We start from the raw sequence: 16,323 nt of genomic DNA, 5'->3' as shown, positions 1-16,323 counted from the left end.
ACAGATGGTGCGAGAGTCGTGTCATCATCATGAACAGCAACGACCCAGGTTGTCAGAGGCTAACCGTGCGACGACAGTAAGACTTTTGCAGGAAAGGAACATATTACGATCAAAGGGTGTGATGAGGAGCTTTTCTTTTGGCAGGTAGGCCGTCCCACGAAAGAGGTCGTTATCGATTGAGTTTGGTGGCTTGTTGCTGTTCGCGCTCTGCTGCGGGCCGAGCCGCGCTTATTGCTTTAGGGGGCGATGTGCCATTATCAAAGGAAAACCAAAGCCGCGCACTCTCCCGTGTCCGCCGGGAAAGCCCTTGCGTGTAATGCTGACGGGCTCTACGAGCTGGGCTTCACCTGCGCGGGGCTGTTGGTGTCGCGCAGATCCCAACTTGGCTTGAGGGAAGTCATCATATCATCCTGGGTACCGACCAAGCCCCTTTCAATACGGCTGACACGATAGGCACCGGCGCGAACAGCATGGGCCTGAGCCGCCGAGATGCCACTGCCACCGCTGCGGACGGAAGCGGCATCACTGCCACTGTCGACTCCCTTGAAGCGAGGAGGTGCCATGAAGTCCAGAGAAGTAAACGTGCCGGATTTCCGGAGGGCGTGCCTGAGGCAAAGTCAGTTTCTCAACCCGAGCATGAAGGACGTAGGCAGCAAAAACTTACGGGCTAGGGATGACAGCGAGCTCGTCGAAAGCTGTCATAAGCGGCGTGTGCGGGCGAACACTGGGGGAGTACGGCCGATCAACACCCAACGGGCTATCAGGACGGCGGCCGGCCTGCATGTCGCGGAAGGTTGGCGGAGGTGCGAAGTCAATCGGGTTGAAGATGTGCGCGTCGTCCTTCATAGCTGCGGGCGTGGGGAGCGATGAAAGGTTGGACGGCGGTGGCAGCGGCTTCTTGGGAGGACCACGGAAGCTCATGGCAGAGTTACCGCGAGGCATGGACAGTGGTGTTCCACTGCGCATAGAACCAGGGCTCATGGGACGTCCGCCACTCATCGATCCGCCTGGAGGCCCGTGGCCGCGGAAGCGCGGAGGAGCACGAGGAGGCGGCGTCATGGCACGACGAGTAAGGGGTTCGGCGAAAGGTTGACCGGGGACGATGAAGTGACCCTTTTCGGAATCGAAGATGGCGCCCTCCATGTACTCTTGACTATAGTCGTCTTGGGCTTCACCATAACGGCCAGCGGGTTCGGGTTTCGAGTCGTCAAAGTACTCCTTGTAGAAGGACCGGATCCTGTTTGCGCGTTCCTCAGGGTTCTCAGTGGGGTCTTCCGATGGCAGAGGGCGCAAGCCCATGGAAATGCGGTTTGGCTTGGGGGCCTGGGTGGCCAGACCCTGCGGCGGCGTGGACGGAGTTCCGTAGGCATCAACAGACATGCGGTTCGCGACCTTGCCATCCTGACCGGGCGAGGGAGGAGTGATCTTGAAGCCATCACCGTAATCGCTTGACTTGCTCATGATGCTGTCTGTGTGAGGGTTATGGACCGAAGCAATCATGGACTCAAGCCTCAAAGGGTTGGGCTTGCGGGGAGTAACCTGGGGCTCGGAGTCGTGATGTTCAGAGATCTGTGGCAGACTAGGCTCTTGGACAGAAGTGCGCTTCGAATCGACATTCAGCGAACGGCGCTTCTCGTTACCGTTAAGGGCGTCGCGAGTGAGATCGGGAGTTTCGGCATCGGGAGAGATAGGCGATGCAGCAGCTGGGCTGGGCGGAGGCTTGACGTGGCTAGGTTCGGGGAACTGGATCTCAGGAATGGTCCTGTCCTCGGGGGACATGGGGGAAGATCGGGACATCCTTTGGGCGTTCTTGAGGAGACCCATGCGATCGGTACCGACGCTGGACTTGCTGTAGGTGGACATGCCATCGTTGAACTTGGAGGCCGAACGCAGCGACATGGTATCGTCCTTAACGAAGGTAACGGGGCGGTAGGGGTCGTGGTTGTCGCTGATGCGTGACATGGAGTGGAACGATTCGCGGGAGTCTTGAACACCACCAGGCATTAGGTACGGGCTGCTCTCCATATCCATCGACATGCCGCGGCCACCTTTACGAATTTCCTTCTCGGCATCCACGACGGACATTTCCGGGGCCTTGCCGCTTGCGGTCTTGGGGGGCTCGTCCAGGCCGAAATCGAGAGACTTGTGCTTGTCGTTAAGGTCTTCGAGGGCCTGCTTCTTCATGTGCCTGCGGTGGAGGAAGACAAGGACAAGGATGGCAATGGCGATAGGGACGCTGCAATGGGTCAGCAAGCAGCGCAAAACAGAATAGCTGAAGAGGAGCAGTGCTCACATGGCAGCGAGAATGATGGCAGTGCTGCTGTCGGTGGGCTTCTGGCACGTATCGGACTCGCGGCTCGAGCTGCAAGAGTCGGAACGGGGAGCAAGAGCCGGGCTGGCGTCTCTCTCATGCAGCGTCTTGGGGGAGCCGTGGACCTCCTTCTCGGCCGGGATTAAGACGCCGAGGTCCAGGTGGGCGACATGGTCGACGGCAGCAGCGGCTTTTCGCGCATGGTGGAATGCGAGGTGCGAAGCGTGGTTGTTGCGGGTCATGATGGGGCGGCGAGGGGGCTCGTCATACGCCAGAGAATACGGCTCCGCGGTGGGCTTGGGGGCGGGGAGACTGGATCCGGGGAAGTTGAGGTTGACGAGGCCGGCCGGATTGATTACGAATTAACAGCGTAAGATCGTGGAAGCGGTCGTGAATTGGGACCCGACTTGGCTGTGCAGAACAACGAGCGACTGCAGGACAGGGGCGTTGGAGAATTTGGCCCTTGCAAAAGAATGACTTGGGTAAGGTGGGATAAAGAACGAGGGGTGGAGGAGGAGGAGGAGGAGGAGAGGAGGCGGAGGGGGCGAAAGAGCGAGTGAGGCCGCCGAGAGAGCAGTCGGAGGTGAAGAGGAGAGCGAGCGGGCGCGGGCTGCAGGTATGGCTGCTGCTCGCATCTGGCGCCGGGGGCGCGCCGGGGGATGATTGGTGCTGACGATAGCGCCGGCCGCGAATTAGGAGACGAGACGCATCAAGCTCAGTGCGCGGTGCCTGGCTAGGCCGCTTTGGGCGGGTGTGCGCAGGGGATGCCATCCGCCAGATGCCATCCGCCGCCAGGCCGTTGACGCGCCATTTCGGCCGCCACGAGTCGTCGTCAGTGGGAGCGCCGGCCAGGTCGTATCGCGCCCGCGCGCAGCAGCCTTCGAGAAGCCTCGCCCTCGCATCGCCCGCACCAGCACCGCGTGCGCGCGCGCATTCCTGCGGGCGTGGAGCGCAGCTCGTGCGACTGTGCGACGCTGCCAGCCACCGCAGCGCTCAGGGGCCGGGTGCATGCGGCCCGCCCGCCGCCGCAGCGCCTGCAGCCCGCAGCCCGCAGCCCAGCCCAGCGCGACAACACCACGCCCTCGGCCTCAGGCAGCGCCCGTCGCGCCAGGCTCTGGCTTCCCCGACGTCGCGTTTGCCCGTGGAGCTGTCTCGCCGCCGACACTGGCAGCCCGCTGGCCCGCTCCGGCGCTCCTTGCACTGGCGCACTCGAAAGCGGGCGCACGTCCGCTCGCAATTTCGCCTGGCTCCATGAGTCGCTGGCCTCGACATGCAGACGGGATGCCGCACCTCCCCTGCCGCCTTTGTGCTGGCCCGCCGCCGGCGTCATGCACCGCGAGCCCGCCTGCGCGCCCGCTGCCAGATGCCACCGTCACTGTGCTGGCTGCTGAGAAGCCGACCCCGTGCTGTCGCGATGCCTATCTTGCGCCTGCCCCCTGCTCCGCCAATCACTCGCACACTGGCCAAGGGGGATCAGCCGTGCATGATGATCTCGCTGCCGTCTCAGGCAGATGCGCTTGGCCGAGGCCAGGCCCGCCCGCCGATATTAACCAATTCGCTGCGCCATATGGGGCTCCGGAGGCGGGCAATTTCGCCCTGCACTGCCTGTGCCTCAAGTATTGTCTGCATCCCGATCGCTAGCGTCCGCGATGCGGCCAAGGAGACTGCCCGGCGAGGCTCGCCGACGGCTTTGCCCATGCTCTCCGCACCTTTGCGTCCGGCGCGGTGGGCTTTGCCGGCGACCGGGAGGAAAACGCCTGAGTAGCTGCTTCAGATGAATGAGTGGGGAGACCTCCCACTTGCGCTCAGCCGACGGCGAGCGGTCTGTTTCGCAGAGCATGAAGCAGCGCGCCACAGTTCGGCTGTGGCACTCGGGCGTGGCCGAGCCTGTGCCGGGCAAGCCAGAGCTGTGATTAGCTGGGCTCCGTTGTACTACAGCGTACCTGCATCCCCTTGCGCATCTGCATGAGCTGGGGAGCATGTTGCCGGCAGAAGACCCCGCCGTGGGGAACTGCCCTCAGACAAGCAAGCCAGCCCAACGACACCCCAATGTTCTGTTAAAAATTCTTCTGTACCAACGACCGGTCCCCCTGTTCTTCCGCTGGACGCCGCATTTCCCCCGGGGGCGCTCGGTTGCCATCTTGCGCTCGAAATAGAAACAAGCGTCCGCGCATGGCAGAGCAGCAGGAAGATAACGGGGAGACGATCGGGGAGTGCAACAGCGTTGACTGCATACAGGTGACGCCAGCGGGCAGTCCTGTCAGCAAACCGGGCCCAACAGGCGGCGCGCGCTCCTCGACCCATCGCAGCCCATTGGAGACTTCGACATGACTACCCGCAAAGAATGTTACTACTCTGCAAGCTGCAAGACAAACAAAGCAATGGTTTCTACCTATGCTAGGTGACTATCCTAATCTGTCAGATCCGAGTCCGGGTCCCTACAGCCCTAGCTCGAGAATATGTATGATCACCTGAACGCCGACAATAGCCCCTATCCGATGATTCGACACCCTTCAGGGCGCATGAAATAACAGTACTGCTTCTGATGTGACATCTACTGTGGTTGTGCCGCATCATCACTATTCACCTTCGACGATGATCCGTTCTCGCTGATCTTCAACCCCTCCATTCCTCTTCCGGTGAAAGGACACACTCCAGCCGGGGGACCGGCCTGGGCTGCAGCCTGGGTGCTGCCAGAGGTTGTCGATTCGGCGTCGCTCTCGTCGGATGTGCCGATGATCTTCTTGCCGTGCAGGTAGCCTTCGCGCTCGACGACAACCTCCTCGATCTCCTCGGCGAACTCGTCGCCATCACGCACGTACCACTTGGCAAACAGATCGTTCTGGATCCAGATGACCTTGCCCAGCGCCTTCACAAGCGCAATCTTGCGGTTCATGTGAAGTCGCGGGTGCGACAGAATGGCCTCGGTCAGGACGTCCTGGATGAAGGAGAGCAGTGCGGCGATATGTATGTACTCGACATGCAGAGGGTGCTGGCGGCCACGGCCAACGTGCATCATGCTGTGCAGGCAGTTAGCACATTTCGCCCATGTCTGGTGCATTGGAGATAGCAACAATTGCGGGCTGTACAGGAGGCGCTTCTCTCGGGCTATAGGCCAGCCAGTCCGGTGCGCTGCTTGAAACAGCCGAGCCAGGACGGTAGCCCATGTCCCAACGCCGGCGGCCCGTAATTTCCACAAAGGAATGCAGAGGACCCGGCAGTATAGTCAACGGGAAAAGGAGTCGTGGGAAGGCAGCACATACCCAACCTTGTCCAAATATTCCCAAAACTCCATCTTACTGGGGTCGGAGCACAGTCTGACCAGGTAGGCCCGCAGGAACATCTTGCGATGCAGGATCTGCGGGCTGTTCTCGTCGGGTGCGGCGTCCATGGGGCCTTCGAAGCTGGTGCTGCGGGTCTCGAAGGCGCGAGCGGTGATGTCATATTGCAACAGCTTTTTGTAGACGATGTTGACGATGGCCGGGATCAAAGCCTTGATGTATTTGTGGCCTGTCTGGAGGGCCTCGATATCGCCTTTTGTTTGGAGTCGGAATTTGCTGGTCAGTCACAAGCACTTCCAGCAAATGGAAAAGATGGGTGCTTTCGTATCGGGCGGCCGGGAGGGGTTGGGTTGAGGAACGCTGATTTCATGGCGGAAATGGTGCGGAGAAGAGCTCGGGATATGCTGGACGGTTGGCTCGCAAGAGGGTACATACTAGAGCTAAAGTCGAGGAAAGTGTGGAGATACTGTATCCGAGCCTCCAGGTTGGTGTAGAGCTCCTTGCGATCGACGTGCTGGACGGGACGCTGGTACATGTTGGGCGGCGCCATGGCGGAGACTGCGAGCAGGCGGGTTGGTAGAAGGAAGGAAGGGGCAAGGCGAGCGTGGGCCGGCGCGGGTTTAGTATGCGCAGGCGCAGGTATGCTGATTCAGAGCTATGCGAGGCGGGAAATGGGGAGCTCTTGCTCGGTTTCAGGTTGCGGAGGGCGGGACGGGTGCAGCACGCTGGGTGAGGTAATAGGAGCTGAGGATGCTTCTTCCAGCGCCATGGCTGCGGCAGTGCGCATGGCTATATAGCGCGCAGAGGAGCATCTCAGGTGAGCGCCGGGAAATGCGAGGCACGAGACGCGCTGGCGACGGCTGGTCGCGTCGTGGTGGTCTGATGTGCGGCGCTGACTTTTGCTGCTCCTTCGTTGGCTACTGGCGCCTCCCGTCCGCGCCGCCGCCGGCTCTGCCCGAAGTCAAGCGCAAGGCCGCAAGGCCGCAAGGCCGTCTGGAGCGCCTGGTCGCAACCGCGCGCCTTCTCGCCTGCTGCCAGCCCGCCTGCTCGCGGTCGGCGCGCGCTGCAGGCTCTGTTCTGTCCCACTCGCGCATCATCTCGTAGAGCACGGCGGGCGCCAAGGGTGCGATGCGGGGCGGCTTTGCAGAAACGCGGCTTTTCAGGTAGATTGCGGTTGCGCCCCGCGTCGCCTCCGCCCGTTTTTGCACTCAAACCCTGCATTGTGTCACGCAACCGCGCGCGTCATAACCGCACCTCCGCCCAGCGTGCCTGCCCGTCTAACTGCCCGCTCCCCAACCCTTCCACCATGGCGAAGAAGATCAAGCAACACCCGCCCGCCAGCCCCGCCGCCTTGGTCTCCAACAAGCGTCGCCGCCTTGCCTCCATCGATGATGCCTCGCCATCTGCTCCCTCTGCGCCCACCGTCACACCGAGCGGCACGTCTGCCGGTCCGGCTGCCCTTGCTGCTCAAACCGTGCACATCGTGGCAGGCTCAAAAATCCAGGCAAAAGTCCGCGCCGTCATGTCTGCGCTGGGCGCTTCGAATTCGCTTGAGTCAAAGCCACCTTCCGCCGCTGATGCCGATACTACGCGAGGTGATGTGCGGCCGTCCGATGCGAGCAAAAACCTCGATGGCGTCGTGCTGGTCGAGGCGCACGCCGCAGGCGCCAGCAAGCTCATCACTGTAGTCGAGATTGCTAAGCGCACGTTGGACAACGCGGACAGACCATGGTGGGCGTACACCGGCGTGAAAGGCACAATGGAAGAACTCGAAAGCCGCGGGGATGTCCGTTCGAGCAGACGACAGCATGTACATGATCTCAATGCGTCTGCAAACGAACTGGTCGATGGATCTGCTGGGGAAGGTGATGAAGAGGAGGCCTTCGAGCCCACAGGACGTGAACGAACCATATCTGAGAAGAAAGTCAGGAACGTCGCCGGGCTGTTTGTTTACCTGGCCATCAAACCACTACCTTCACTCAAAGCTATACACGGTGAGCAGTGCTCCGAAGCCTGAAAGATGACAGGTTCTAGACCTTTGCCATGGGTTCACAGCAGAATGCGCGCCACCATACATTTCACACTTAGCTGGTCAGCACAGTGACGGCTGGCCATTGAATTCGAAATAGCACATAAAGGCTTTGCAGACCGGCAAGTCTATTAGGGAAGCAACGAATCATTTGGGATGGAGAAGCATAGATACCCGCAGCATCACGGTAGCCCGAACATGGAGCCTTGGGGCGATCCCACGCAATGGAGTCTGATTTTTGACCGCTTCTAAGCCGCATGAGTGCTCTCGTTCCGTTCCACTAAGTCGCCAACGCCCAAGCCCCGTCCGACCTTGACCTTCCTCTTCTTCTCGCCCTTACCCTCGGCCCCCTCCTCATCCTTGCCGCCCATACTGCCGACCGGCTCGCCTTCGTCTTCCGCATCACTGATGCTCTCATCGATCATGGCCTGGCGGATGCCGGAGAGATCCATGCGCATGCTGTATGCATCCTCGCCGTCTGCGTAATACTTGGCTTCAACCTTCTCGACCTCGAAGCCCAGCGTGTCGCGGTACAGGCGCAATGCGGCGTTGTTGGAAACACGCACATGCAGAGAAACGTAGTGAGCGCCAAAAGTCTCGGCCATGGCGCGCTCTTCAGAAAAATCAGTGCGTCCCCAAACAATCAATGCCATGAATCGCAATGGATGATGAAGTAGGGAAGTGAAAGGGGTGGCGTGCCAACAATAGCTCAGATGATACAACGGATAGTTTTTCCGGCTATCAGGTGGGGGGGAGAGGCAACACTTACGGCTCTGCCTCATCAGCTTCTCGGCCAATCCCAGACGACGGTGGGTACGCATGACACTCAGACTAGTGATGTGACCATGTTGGATGCCATCGGCAGGGTCCTCCTCCATCTTTGCGAGCACGTAACCCACAATCTTGGGCGGATCATAAGGGGTCTTAGGCGGGCGTGAAACCTGGCCGATTATGTCAGCATCCAGTCAGTACAGCTGGCAGTTAAGCCAGCACAAGCATGCGTGCGAGATAAAGCCGACAAGGGAATCACATTCACCGACGCAACAGACAAATTGGAGGCACCCTTCTTGCGACCATGTGTCCTGGCAAGTCGGGTGCAGCTTGCCACTCCACCAAGCTACATGCCGCCTTGCAGTGGAAAAGGAGAAGACGAGAAAGGTAGCAATGAGGAAATAGAGACGGTGACTTTCAATGAACAGTGACTTACATCGACAGCAACATATGACAGCTGCGGCCATGACAGAGCATGGTAGAGGTAGTACTTGCAAAAGTAGTTTTCGGGGAGATTCGTGATGTTGGCAGTTTGGACATGCGGGATGTCGGACGGCCTGAGTACGCGGACGTCCATCTTGGTCTCTTGCGCTGCGGAGCTCGGGCGCAGCGGCTCTAAAGCTCGGATCAGGCAAAGTCGCACAGGGCGGCGGAGTAGGTGGTGGGGTGCTGCTGGGAGGTGGAGGAGTGGTTTGCAGAGGAACGTGACGTCGGGGCATCGACGTGAAGCGCTGCTTCTCTCGCTTAGCTCCCGCAGCCAATCAGAGCCAAGCCTCAGGCGCACTGCTTTCCGAAAACATGACATTGGAACGTGGCCATCACTCTTTGGAGCTGCCTATGAGTTCTAACTACATGCATGATACGGCCTAAACGAGAGCATCATCACCGACATAAATAGGATACGATATCTCTTATGAGACATGTATGAGAAGAGTAAAATTGCTATAACCCGTCGCGGACTACGCCTGCAGGGTCAGGAACGTTTGCGGTCAACTGTGAACCCTACCGATGCATCGACACTACTGGTTGGTTAAGATTTATGCGGGCATTGCTCACACACTTGGGATGAAGAAAGATTAGCTTGCTCATTAAGAGAGTGTGGGTGCCAGGCTTCGAGACCATCTGCCTGATCAGCTCGACCTCTTTTCTTGTTCTTACTAATACCAGAGGCCAATAAAGCATTTAGTACCATCTTCCATGCTTCATACCCCATAATTGCGCAGACCTGGGCACAGAAAAGAGCGCTAAACCGACTCAACGTCCAGGAGTACCATATCTTAGCTCCAGATTGCATAGGTGTTTAGAAAATAATGCATAAATCGGGCCCTAAACATCAATGCTCTTTTTCTTAAAGTGATCCCTCGTGGCATGCGAAGTGACAACTCGGACTCGCACCGTAGACTTGTTTCATATTGCGGTGGCGGACTACAACGGAACAGGCTGGCAGGCCCAGGGACAAGATACAAAAGTCGGGTATGCTCTTGCATGGTGGTTTAGCAACTAGCCTTCAGGAAGACGGAACAGCAAGCGGGTGGTTCTAGGATTTTCGCGGAACATTGAGTCGTACTTTCCGGAAGTGGAATTGCAAGCAGTCTCAAGGATGAATCGCACGCAATGCGCCGATAGTTAAACTTAATCTGGACAGTTCCGATATACTGCAGGGTGAGTTACCGATACGTAGATATGCACAATGTGCCGTTTTCCCAAACAGGCTATGCCAAAAGCATGTTTTCAGGTCTTGCAAGAAAGGCTTTGTTCGAGCGGCCGGTCAAATGGGTCTCGCTCGGATCCGCGCCAGGTAGGCCGTTCGGGCTTCAGGTTAATTGGATCGTTCATAACTTGACCTACGCACCACTACGCTTGCTGCAGTGAGTGCGCGCATAGCCAAATGCATGACGCTAAATATAGCCGAGCAAGAGACAGACATCTATTGCCTAGCTTCGATGCGGTAGCCGTCTTCCGTGTTCATGTTCCCATTCCCGTACCATGACATTTTCTCCCGCCGAATTCCCAGATCCAAATCCTTGCTCCGATGTAAAAACCCCGCTGCAAGCCACAGCCGAACCGATTCACGATAGGATGGCAGTCGTCGAAGTTTTTGTGCCGGGATGTGGTATTTTGATTTTCGAGGCTCCAGCTAAACCTGCATGGACAAACGCCAGCCCTGGCTACATGCAAAACCCGCAGACGAAAGGAGAAGGCGCTTAGTCGAAGAGACCGAAGCCCATATCCTCGTCGGATTCCTCCTTCTCTGTGAGACACTGTTAGCGCGCGCCCCTTGCGAAAAGATCGCAGCACAGCGAAGAAGAACGTACCCTCCTCCTTGGCCTCCTCCTTAGCCTCCTCGGCCTCACCGCCAGCAGCGGCAGCACCACCGGCAGGTGCGGCGGCAGCAGGGCCACCAGAGCCAACATTCAGCAGAAGCTCCTTGACGTCCTTGCCCTCAAGCGCCTATCTTCAAGTCAGAACTACCGTCGCATCCGGAATCCCAGGCTCTTGTGCGCAGCGTACCTTGGCGAACAGCGACGTCCAGATGGGCTCGACATCGGCGATCTTAGCGGCGGAGATCAGAGTCTGGAGCTTGTCGGCCTGCAATATGGTTAGCAGTGGTCGGGCGGGCGGCCGGCGGCGAGCGGCAACTGACGGTGATCTCAATACCGTCATCCGCGAGGATGAGAGCGGCGTAGGAAGCGGCAAGTTCGGCGGTCGACATTGTTGTAGATGGGGGTGTTGGCGAGGGGAATGTCGCGGGTCTGGTGTTGTCGTCGCTGTCGAAGTCTCGGGACACGATCTTTTTGGGCGGAGTGTTGAGCAGCATGTGTGTCGGGCCCGGTGCGCGGCGAAAGTGTTGTTCCAGCTAGCGAGGGCTTGGCGCGCGCCCCGCATCAGTGATGCTGCACCGCGGCGATCCAGGCGTCAGTTACGTCAACCGGTCTTTCCCACATAACTCGACCCGTCGCCAACCGCCGTACTCATTCTCCGTCCCGCACCACACGTTGCAACCCCCGCCTAGGCCCGCGCCATCATGACCGACTCGCCCGCGGTGCGTGCCCCGCTGGATCCCCAGGAACAGCCGATCCTGGACCAGCTGCTGAGCATCCGCACCCAGCTCGAGCTGCTGCGTGCCGACAAGTCCACCTACGTCAAATCCGAGGATGTGATCCGCCTGTATGGCAGCATTATCGAGCAGGTCGAACGCGTCAACCAACTCCGCACCCGTAAACGCCTCGAACAGAATAGAGGTCTGTCATCTCCATCTGCCCCTGTTTGCGGTCACGTTGCTCCGCGCCCGCCCGCACGTCGCCCTCTAGCTTCCGTTTTGGCGAGCCGCCCGTTGGAGTTTCTGATTGATTACTGATTTGGCCTGCAGTCGACACGGTACTGGACGACTGTTTCCAACTGATATCCTTGGCCTACATGGCCATTGGTAAGAACCATGAAGCCCCGGCTACCTATTCCGCCGTCTCGACCATGAAGGTAACTATGAAAGTCTTTACCGCACCCGTCTACTTCAGATGCTTACCCGACCCAGCGCCTGCTTGACCACCTCTACGAAGCTGCTTTTTTCTCTCCAAAGGATCTTGACTCAATCGAGCACCGGTTGCACGAGTACCGCACTTCCGTAGAAAGGGGCAAGGAGACGTACAGTCCGCATCTCATCACCCTCCTCGAAGCACGCATGGATGTGTGCCAAGGGCTCCTTGGAAAGCTGCAACACTCACTCGAGAAGCTGAGCTCTGATCTGAGGCCAACCTACGAGAAGCTAGTATCATTATTGCGATCTCTTTCGGCATGCAACACCCGGTCCAAGGTAAGGTTTCTTTATTAAACATAACGTTCAATTTGACGTCGTTCCAATGTTTGAGGAGGCGCGCTTCCCGTGTCCTATGCACTCACTCGGATTTCGTCTGAACCTCCATGCACACATTTCACCGAATCTACGGAAACACTGTTCCGATCTCAACTGACTATCCTCTCAGTACCCCGCAGCTGAAGTCAAACAGCTCCATGAGCAATTGAAAGAAATTGCGGAGCAGTTTCAAGACGAAAATCAGCTTGACGCACGCCATTCTGAGCAGGAACGGTATGCACAAGTCATCGAACATATGCAGATCAGGCCAATGGAGTCAGCGCCAGAGGGAGATGAACTGGTAAAAGACCTCCTCACTAGGTGCATGCTCTGGCACGATATCATAGAGCAAAGGTCGGTCCCACACAAGGTACCTTTTCATGGCCTTAAAAGGCTCACATGCTCGTGAATATAGGCAAGGCAAGATCGACGAGAAGTTTGCAGACGTGTATAAGAAACTTCTCACCATTCGGACTCAGCTCGAGAAATTGCAGCTTACCCAAGCATGGTCTTTGCGAGAAACCGACCTTTACAGCTTTCAACGTCAGCTAGACAGGATCGATGAAAGTCGGGTGGAAGGTAACTTCCTAGACGCACTGGGTCGACCTGCCGACCTTCACACCCAAAGAGTCAGTAACCTCACTTATTTCTGGAGACGTGGCTTACCAAGATCATCAGACGCTGCTATATCTCCTTCGGAAAAGCTATGCGCTGATCTACACGCTGATCATCTCCTCTGAACCTGTCTCAGAGGCTCTCCTGCCGATCTACAACCAGCTCAACACGTTGAAGAAATGTCTGGAGGAAGTCAGGAGATCTGGCGGCGTATCTTCCCCTCGCGACCTGTACCCGTACAGCATGAAGGTATGTCTCCATAAACATCATATGGGCCACATGCTGACGAGCCGAGCAGCTGAATTCCATCGACAACATGCGGCAAGATGGAAAATTCATGATTGGGGACGATATCCCGGACGGCCAAGGAGCAGTGAACCACCTTCTCGCCGAATGCTTTGAGCTTGCGTATGAGCTTAGGACTGCAGCAGAGGAGGAGTCTGGAGACGAGAGCGAGACGGTGCAGCAGGATGCGGAGCCGCCGAAGGTCGAGGCGCAATGATTGTGGACGTTATGCGATTACGAGTCTGGGAGCATGGCGTCTTGGAGCAGTAATGGAGAAGACTCACATGGCAGGTACGAGGATTTTGACAATCCCTTTGATACAATGCATTATGGAACGTTTTGAGGGTGGTTTTCTTTTCGTTTGCACATTCAAGAAGGCGGCCAGTATTGTGGCTTTATGCATCAAGGAGTATGTTGTCTAGCAGGTCTGAACCATCTCCTTCATCAACTACAGGCGGGGCGTCTGCATCCTCGAAAGTTAAGCGATCCCCGTATGATATGCCTGCGCATCGTTAGCTGTATACAAGACCACCAGCCCTTCAGTTGCACGTACACAGTTCTTCGCCGGCTCTTACGTCGCGAAGAGTTTGATAAACCACGACTGAATGCTCCAAGTCCCGCACCCAGCCGACATTCTGGTCTCGAGCGTGATTGAACATCGAGCCTAGGCCGAATATGATGGCCTGGGTCATCTGCTTTCTGCCCTCGGCCGTCGTCGTCGGCCAGTTGCTGCCTCAATCAATCACCGTCTGAAGCCGCAGTATGCTTCACGAAACACCTACTACGTATAATGGTACAAATGGGTGTGCCTAATATGCTTCTCGTTCTCATCGGCAGGTAAAAGAAGCACTGGACAAACTTCTATGGTTGTCCGGGCAGGAATGTCTCGCGCAGCAAAAACACCTCGGCCTGTGCAACAGCAGGTCAGACAAAACAGCCCAGGCCAGTAGCGTGCAGAGAGCGTCGTGGAACGACCTTTTGGGGTATTGAGAACTAACACAAGATCCGCAGATCGGCGCAGAGCGACACGGTCCTTGGTGTCACCGCTCATCTCCTCTTCAGCTGGCATTTTGCTTTTTTGTGGGAGGTCGCACAGGCGGCAGCGAACCGGCTGGTTGCGCTCTGTCAGGGCGTCGAAATTTGTCCGAGATGGCCGTGCGGGAAGGTGGGGCGCACACGGCAGCATCCGCCAGCGCCCTGCACGTCAACAGCTACCTCCACACTGGACCCAGGCTGCCCATCCCCGACAACGCCCTCACCTCGCTGTCCCCGCGAAACCTGTCTGCCGGGCGCTCCACCAAATAAACGCTGTGCCTCTGCCGCGGACCACCTCGTCGCCCATGGCCCACCAACGCTCCCACTCAACGAGCGAGGGCCTCAAGGGCCCGCACGCAGTCAGTCTCAAAGTTTTGCGGTAAACCATATGCCTCCCCATGCTGTTCTGTGGTCCCAGTAACCAACGACCTGTCATAGCCTCTCTCGGCCCTCGCTAGCCCACAGCTTCCCGCTCCCGCAGCTCACCGAGCCCGATGAATTCACAATACCATCCAATGCCTCTCTTGCCTACCCCACCGCCGAACCTAAGGACGCGTTCATGGTGTCACCGCTCTTGAAGCTACCCGAGGCGTTCGGGAGCGCATACGTTGGCGAAGCTTTTTCATGCACACTCTGCGCGAACAACGAACTGTTGCCCGGTGACGAGAGCAGGACGGTCAGCGCTGTGAAGATCGCTGCCGAGATGCAGACGCCTTCTGCCCCTAGCGGTATTCCGCTAGAGCTAGATCCGCAAGATGAGAGCGATGCAGAACAAAGTCAAGGCATCGTCGGCGCAGGCCAGTCGGTGCAGAAGATCCTCACTTTCGACCTGAAAGAAGAAGGTTCCCACACCCTGGCCGTCACCGTAACATATACCGAGACCCAGCTGGCCGGAGATGGCCAGGCGGCTGGTGGCCGGGTCCGAACGTTTCGCAAGCTTTACCAATTCGTGGCTCAGCAGCTTATCAGCGTAAAGACAAAGACCAGCGAGCTCGCCTCTAAAGGCGGGCTGGGCAAGTTTGTGCTGGAGGCGCAACTGGAGAATCTTGGCGAGGGAAGCTTGAGCCTTGAGGTAGGTGCTGGGCGCCCATGAACCGTGCGGATGGCCTGTTGCTGAAACGGGATTGCAGCCGGTCATCGTCAACGCCGAGCCACCGTTCAAGGCCAGTTCTATGAATATGCCACTCAACGCCTCTCCGGAAGAGCCGCCTCATCTTCCTGTCCTCGGTCCTGGGGATGTCTCACAGGTCGCCTTCATCCTTGAGCAGCAGGAAAGCGTGGCGGAGGAGGATGTAGCACCGGCAGCAAAAGCATCGTCGCGACGCATGCTTGTCCGCAACCTTTGGGTACAATGGCGAAGCCCGTTGGGCGGCCGAGGGTCGCTGAAAATCGGACCTCTCTTCACGCGCTCACGTTGAGGGAGAGACGACTACATGACCACCACACTCACATGACGGCTTGGTGCTCGCAGCACAGGACCCACGTGCGAGCACTGTCTCGCTATATATGAACAGGGAGCGGATTGGCGGCACGCACAGGGTTTGGAGGAAGGACGCTACAGACCACAGGCTGACACGCACAGAACAGCAAGAGGGGCGCAGACATGCTCGGGGCGGGGGCGGGCTACCGGCGGGGAGTGCTGGGAGTGCTGGGAGTAGGGGCGTGGCAGGTAGAGAGGGAGGGTGGAGAAGAGATTATGCGACAGGCATGTGCTTGTGCCTGAAGGCTGGTAGATGCAAGAACAAACAGACAGGCGCAGCGGCGTGCCTGGGGGGCTTGCAGCTGGGCTAAGGCTGGGCCCACGGCACTGGCGCTGCACTCAACCTCAAACATGGCATGCTCAAACAGCCGCAGCGGGCAGCGCAAAACGTGGTGCTCGGTGGCTTGAGGAGATCTACCCAGGGCTTGATTGCGTCAATCGCCCGGATTAGCTCTGCACTGCAGCACGGACGCGGCGCTCCTCACGTACAGTGTACTACTACTACTACGTAGGAGCGCGGTGCCGCCACGGGAGCGCGATAAATATAGGCGGGTGTGGGGAGGCCGGTGATGAGGCGGCGGCACCCCCTTTTTGAGAGATGTTCGGCGTGCGCGCACCAGGGCGGCGTGCTGGTGTGTCGTCGCATGCTGCGCCAAGCGCCGCTAC

General features: G+C 58.2%; 8 protein-coding genes across 8 annotated transcripts; 3 read left to right on the top strand and 5 right to left on the bottom strand.

The window, feature by feature from the left end:
- Nucleotides 1-329: 329 nt before the first annotated feature.
- BKCO1_1900039 (uncharacterized protein) lies at nucleotides 330-2,553 on the bottom strand (the record flags this gene model as incomplete). Its single annotated transcript, XM_020272063.1, has 3 exons — nucleotides 330-606; nucleotides 665-2,236; nucleotides 2,294-2,553. 3 exons carry the CDS (start codon nucleotides 2,551-2,553, stop codon nucleotides 330-332), a joined length of 2,109 nt encoding a protein of 702 aa, XP_020131358.1.
- A 2,312-nt stretch (nucleotides 2,554-4,865) lies between these two features.
- Nucleotides 4,866-6,142, bottom strand: BKCO1_1900038 (globin-like protein; the record flags this gene model as incomplete). Its single annotated transcript, XM_020272062.1, has 3 exons — nucleotides 4,866-5,331; nucleotides 5,575-5,845; nucleotides 6,028-6,142. 3 exons carry the CDS (start codon nucleotides 6,140-6,142, stop codon nucleotides 4,866-4,868), a joined length of 852 nt encoding a protein of 283 aa, XP_020131357.1.
- Nucleotides 6,143-6,898: 756 nt separating this feature from the next.
- BKCO1_1900037 (uncharacterized protein) lies at nucleotides 6,899-7,609 on the top strand (the record flags this gene model as incomplete). The annotated part of the gene is made up of 1 exon (XM_020272061.1): nucleotides 6,899-7,609. The coding sequence occupies one exon, from the start codon at nucleotides 6,899-6,901 to the stop codon at nucleotides 7,607-7,609; it is 711 nt and encodes a 236-aa protein (XP_020131366.1).
- Nucleotides 7,610-7,869: 260 nt separating this feature from the next.
- Nucleotides 7,870-8,969, bottom strand: BKCO1_1900036 (n-terminal acetyltransferase a complex catalytic subunit ard1; the record flags this gene model as incomplete). Its single annotated transcript, XM_020272060.1, has 3 exons — nucleotides 7,870-8,234; nucleotides 8,391-8,562; nucleotides 8,829-8,969. The coding sequence occupies 3 exons, from the start codon at nucleotides 8,967-8,969 to the stop codon at nucleotides 7,870-7,872; spliced, it is 678 nt and encodes a 225-aa protein (XP_020131365.1).
- Nucleotides 8,970-10,596: 1,627 nt separating this feature from the next.
- On the bottom strand, nucleotides 10,597-11,210 carry BKCO1_1900035 (60s acidic ribosomal protein p1; the record flags this gene model as incomplete). Its single annotated transcript, XM_020272059.1, has 4 exons — nucleotides 10,597-10,643; nucleotides 10,708-10,843; nucleotides 10,904-10,981; nucleotides 11,037-11,210. The coding sequence occupies 4 exons, from the start codon at nucleotides 11,208-11,210 to the stop codon at nucleotides 10,597-10,599; spliced, it is 435 nt and encodes a 144-aa protein (XP_020131364.1).
- Nucleotides 11,211-11,417: 207 nt separating this feature from the next.
- On the top strand, nucleotides 11,418-13,359 carry BKCO1_1900034 (uncharacterized protein; the record flags this gene model as incomplete). The annotated part of the gene is made up of 7 exons (XM_020272058.1): nucleotides 11,418-11,634; nucleotides 11,763-11,869; nucleotides 11,925-12,203; nucleotides 12,373-12,596; nucleotides 12,658-12,871; nucleotides 12,921-13,106; nucleotides 13,156-13,359. The coding sequence occupies 7 exons, from the start codon at nucleotides 11,418-11,420 to the stop codon at nucleotides 13,357-13,359; spliced, it is 1,431 nt and encodes a 476-aa protein (XP_020131363.1).
- A 178-nt stretch (nucleotides 13,360-13,537) lies between these two features.
- On the bottom strand, nucleotides 13,538-14,211 carry BKCO1_1900033 (protein methyltransferase; the record flags this gene model as incomplete). The annotated part of the gene is made up of 3 exons (XM_020272057.1): nucleotides 13,538-13,644; nucleotides 13,696-13,871; nucleotides 13,925-14,211. 3 exons carry the CDS (start codon nucleotides 14,209-14,211, stop codon nucleotides 13,538-13,540), a joined length of 570 nt encoding a protein of 189 aa, XP_020131362.1.
- A 271-nt stretch (nucleotides 14,212-14,482) lies between these two features.
- BKCO1_1900032 (uncharacterized protein) lies at nucleotides 14,483-15,595 on the top strand (the record flags this gene model as incomplete). The annotated part of the gene is made up of 3 exons (XM_020272056.1): nucleotides 14,483-14,556; nucleotides 14,616-15,249; nucleotides 15,308-15,595. The coding sequence occupies 3 exons, from the start codon at nucleotides 14,483-14,485 to the stop codon at nucleotides 15,593-15,595; spliced, it is 996 nt and encodes a 331-aa protein (XP_020131361.1).
- Nucleotides 15,596-16,323: the final 728 nt, after the last annotated feature.

Source organism: Diplodia corticola, assembly GCF_001883845.1.
Source record: "Diplodia corticola strain CBS 112549 chromosome Unknown scaffold19, whole genome shotgun sequence".
Lineage (NCBI taxonomy): Eukaryota > Fungi > Ascomycota > Dothideomycetes > Botryosphaeriales > Botryosphaeriaceae > Diplodia > Diplodia corticola.
The sequence above is the reverse complement of the archived record's forward strand: the minus strand, read 5'-3'. Positions and strand labels throughout refer to the sequence as shown.